Genomic DNA, 5,101 nt, shown 5'->3' with positions numbered 1-5,101 from the left:
AGGGAAAGATTTACTTGAAAGGTTTCAGAGGTAAGTGTACAGACACAGGACTGTTAGAAAGGAACAAGACACTGCAGTTTAAAATAGTATTTTCCCTGTATTTTTACATCTGTGAAGAGTGCTAAAAATAATAATTTTTAATTTTTTTATACATTCTGTTTTATTACCTTTGGCTGGATTTTTTGTTGTTGTTTCAGAGCTCTGATTTAATTTTCAAAAGTGACCCTTGTAACACTCAGGAATCTGAACAGCCAAGTAAAATTGAGATGCAATAGTCCATCCACAACACACTCTATAATTTGAAAAAAGCGTCAATGTGGCACTATATCTACCAAGTGTGCATGCATTCTATCATGTGACAAATATTATAAAAATATCTCAAAAAAGAGTATTTGCAGACAGTTTTGAAAGCTGGCTGTCTTGTAAGAGTAAGGGTGCACATTGCAGTGCAGCTTAGCCAAGTTAACAACGAGGCATCACAGATGGGGCAGCCCCAAACCCTTTCCCCCAGCCACCTGCCACCATCACCTCTTTTGTGCACACACAATTTTCTATCTTTGTAGACAGGCAGCTCAGTAAGCTAAAACATGGAAAAAGTCACTTTCAGAAACGGCAGTCTTCCATCAGTTTAGCTCCTCAAAATGCCTCAGTTGTATTCATGCCACTTTAAAGACCATAATGGAAATGCAGAAGTAGGAATGGAAGAGAAGGACTTCCAGACTCAACAAACACTCACAGCATTGCAGTGCTGCAAAGCTGCATCCTCTGCCTCACAAACTGGTGCCTTCTGCACCGTGGCTGAAGCTATTCTTCTAAGGCATGATTATGGAGCTGCATATACAGGTAGTGTCAGAATACAAGTCACAAGCAGGATGGGGGGAGCCTCTCTTGGCTAATGTGAAAAACTCCCTCTCCAAGTAATGGTTAAATCCTTGCTTTGGTAATTCTGTGGATATGCGTGACATTATGAAATAGTTTTCAATAATGTCTCAGAAAAGAGAGAAATATTATAGAGGTTTCTTAGTTCCCTCAAGCTCCTCCAGTAAATTTTCAGCAGGTACACAAACTAAAGTCAATGTGCAGTTCTCCAACACACGCTGTAAACTAATGATAAGTGGAGTCAAAAGGATGAAAGATAGGCTCTTTGAGGTCCTTGCATGATTTAATACAGTGACTTTTGTTCTAAAAAGCACAAACTTAGAATCAGATACATGACTCGGTGCTCTGCTGAATGGACTCTGTGTTGCATGAAGGGAGAGTGCCATGAAAGGGGATCAGCCATGGTAAGTTCACTTTCACTATAAGAGGGAAATCCTTCACGGTTCCCCTTTCCTCTCTACAATCACCTAGGTTCCTCTGGAGCTCAGCTGACTCCCCCCCATGAGGCAATTATACCCATTAAGCCAGGAGAAAACAGTGGAGAGTTTTCTGCTGGATGGACAGTTAAATTGTCTCATAAAAAAGGTGTGGAGATAGGCAGAGCTGGCACAACATAAGGGCCAGGGATACATGGCCAATAAAATGTAGATGGAAGGGAAGGAGAAGGTAAAGAGAAGTGATATTTGGTGAGGAAATCTCAGAGCAGTGACATGCCTGGCAGTCACGTCCTATGGCTTGTCTGTTTGCACTTGCAGTGAGGCCAAGCAACCCACACCAGCTCAGACAAAACCACTTGGAACTCCTCTTATAAGAGCCCTGACATCCCCTGCCGCAAGAGAAGGAACTGATCTGTGCCTTACCTGAGATCATGTCTCCAAGAATAACTGTGGACAATAACTGTTAGATACAGAGAGATTTGAGTTTTGTGCTACTGCTGCTACTGGCTAGATAAGGTACAAGGTAGACACAGGTACTCCTCTTCCAGTGTGAGTGAAGCTGGGAGCATGTTTATGGCCCATATGCTTGCCCTAATTTAGTTTCTTCCCCTCCTCCCTCACTGGAAAAGCTGGCACTGAAGTCAAACATTTCCCTTGCTTAAAATGCCAATGTCACTGCATCTTTCTGAACATGATCTCTAAAGTCTCTGGCCTGGAAAATAAGGGCTGAGCTGTTGCAGAAGACAATTTTCAGTTAAGTGGCCACTAATTATAATAGAAATAATTATATGATTTGGAAGAGACCAGTAATGATTTTTTATTTTTTTTAATTTCCAGCAACAGAGATGAAAGTAATTTGGGGTTGATTTAAAGGTTTTGCAGAGATAGCTTGCGTATAGGTCAGTCCTTGCATGCACGTAAAAAATACATTAGAGGAACATATTTTGCTTTTGTTCCCAGCAATCTCCTGTTCTCACATAGACGACATCAAAACTGGCTGTTGCTGTCCTCTTTCCTCTTAAAAGTGCACTTTTTAGCATAAAACTGTGAATATGCAGTTGATCTATTGGATCAGTAAATGCCAACCATGCCTCTGATGCTCAATTTTCTCTGATGCTGGTTCTCCTGGTTCATTAAAAAATTAAATATCTGGTGAAATATGGTATTTTCCTTTTCAAAGCTGAGATCGATTACTTAAACCCTCAGTTGCTGTAAAACTACAGAGTGGCTGCTGATTTACAGCACTGGGATTCTGGCTAGCTGCTTCTTTTCACTGCATAATTTCTCAATGAAGAAAGAAGTTTACCTGGTCGAATTGCTGAGACTGGTAATATCCGATGACCAATAAATTTCCCTCCTTCTTCATACACTGCTAACCTCAAACATGCCAGGGAAGGTAAAACGACCTAGAAGGCAATATTGTTGTATTATTATCTTTCTGCTCTGAATGAAATGGCTCCTTCCAGACAAAGGCTATAGCAGACAGAAAGAGAAAGTCCAGTCTAGCAGATAGGAACATCTTTAATAACATCTAAATACACATCCATGAATGGTTTGTTTTGGAAGGGCCCTTAAAGATAATTTAGTTCCAACCTCCCTGCATGGGCAGGGACATCTTCCACTAGACCAGGCTGTTCCAAGGCCCATCCAACCCACCCTTGAACACTTCCAGAGAGCTCTGCAACTTCCCTGGGCAACCTATTCCAGTGTCTCACCATCCTCACAGTATGTACCTGGGCTTTGACAGATCAACTCCTATCACATTTGAATGCCACTATGTTTTCTGCTTATTAGTCACAGCTGTACATGTTTGGTTTTATTCCTTTGTGTTTGTGCCAATGGGATTACCTGCTTCTGAGAAAGGTCACCGATAGGCATTTTAGTGTTGAAAACCCAACAAGCCACTCAACCTGTTTTGCAGAGTGTGAATGTATGAACTACATGAACCATGTCAACCTCAGTAAAATTTCCCAGTGCTGCAGCACACTCAGTGACTGGACTAAAGACATTTAATCAGGCAGGATGTTTACAAGCATTGGATGCTTTCTTGGCATTACGTAGGAAAGAAGGCCAAACAGTGAAAAAAAGAAAACAAGAAATAATAATAATAAAATATTTGGACTACCCTACTAAGATAGGAATCTTTAATGTTACTTAAAAAAATGTGTAGCATAATTTATCTCATTTTCTTACTTAATACATACATATACAAATACATATATTTTTTACCTGGGCACAGATATAGATTTTTTCATAACATATGCTAGAAGTTATCTAGACAATGGAAAAAAAAATAATGTAACAATCCAAAATGAAGAGTCTCTCTAATTTATTTTTAAGATTACTAAAAATAGTAATCTATGTTTCTCTGAGCACAGAAGCAGTCAGGCTTGATCATTAACTAAATAGAGAAATGAAGTACACTAATTAGAAGTTCATTAGAGAAGAAAAATGCTAGTGATGTTTCCAAACTTAAGCTCTGGCAAGCTGCCAAAGGAAGGTTATTCAGAAGGCCAAATATTCAGGGAAAAGGTCTGTACTCCCTAGAAAGAAGGGCTGCAAGTACCAGTTTTAGAAACATCTCTGTGAACTACATTTGCCTAGATAAATACAAAATTAGTTTCTTTACAAACACCTGGAGTCAGGACTCACTTAACCCCAATGCTCACTCAGAAAACACAAGAATATTGTGAGATACAGTAAGACATTGATTTTGCACAATCCAAAAACATGCTCAGTGTTTTCTGCTCCCTCCAAGTTGAGTCTGAGTAAATTGCAAGAGTAACTGAGGAGCATACATCTCATTTCAAGTGGATGGGATTTACGTGGTTTTCATCACCTAGGTTGTATTTATACAGCACAATCTGGTGCTAAGCAGAGATCTCAGACTGCTTTGAACATGTTGGCTTGGACAGCCAGATTGTTAAAGCTGTAGTAACTTTGTCTTGCTTGAAGGTGAACAGGATCTGCTCTTCAGCAGGGCTGTTCAGCCAGGGCAAAATGGCAAGGCAGCTAAACTGCTTCTGGGATCTGTGCTTGCTCATTCATAGCACATGGCACTGCACGTGTCCATTGACACATCTGCTGCTGGCAGCTGTGTCAGTGAAAGTATTGAGGTGCCTTTAAACTAATTTATTTTAGTAGGAACTGGCATGACTACAGTTGCAAAATTACACCAGAAGTGGTTAACAGTAAACAGCTCAAGAAACAGCTATTTGGAATCTCTTTCTTTTCTTTCTAACAAATGTAAAGTGTCACTAATCCACAGAATTACCCTACTGGACAGTGATAAAACAAGCACAATGCCCATCTGGGAAGCAAGTGTTACACTGACCTTCTTAAACACGATGGTCTCCTCTTCCCAGACAGGATTAACTGCATTGCCTTGAGAGGTCTTGGTCTTCAAAGCTTTTCTTCTTGTATCCACAGGCAGGCCAAACATGTCAACCTCTACATAGGTACCAACTTTTTTATCAGAAAGAAACTGACCTGAAATTATCTAAAATCAAAACAGAGGAAGATCACTAGTGTCTGCTTTGGTGGATTGGGAATGAGTGGCTGAAATACAGATGGATAATTCTCATTAATGATCTGACAGTATGTATTTAAAATAAAACCAAAACAAAATGAAAACCATGATAAACAACAACAAAAAAATCCTCACTGTTTAATATTGCAGACACAGAAAAACAACAACTTATGAGGCCTGATTTCCTATGACCCTGTGGTCCTGAATTCCCCTATGAGTGATAACATGGTTGAGATCGTACTGTTGCCCTTCCTTC

The 5,101-nt window shown here is 39.9% G+C and overlaps 1 protein-coding gene across 1 annotated transcript in view; it reads right to left on the bottom strand.

Moving 5' to 3' along the window:
- Positions 1 to 5,101, bottom strand: part of PLCB1 (phospholipase C, beta 1 (phosphoinositide-specific)) — a 457,703-nt gene that overhangs the window by 81,564 nt on the left and 371,038 nt on the right. The window contains exons 20-21 of the mRNA XM_010007158.1: positions 4,651 to 4,815; positions 2,623 to 2,722 (exon numbers count right to left, since the gene is read on the bottom strand). Of these exons, the coding sequence (XP_010005460.1) occupies positions 2,623 to 2,722; positions 4,651 to 4,815 (265 nt within the window). The remainder of the gene's footprint in view (positions 1 to 2,622; positions 2,723 to 4,650; positions 4,816 to 5,101) is intronic.

This window comes from Chaetura pelagica, unplaced genomic scaffold (assembly GCF_000747805.2).
Source record: "Chaetura pelagica isolate M959 unplaced genomic scaffold, ChaPel_1.0 scaffold111, whole genome shotgun sequence".
Lineage (NCBI taxonomy): Eukaryota > Metazoa > Chordata > Aves > Apodiformes > Apodidae > Chaetura > Chaetura pelagica.
Note: the sequence above shows the minus strand (reverse complement) of the source record. Positions and strands in the feature narration are given on the sequence as shown.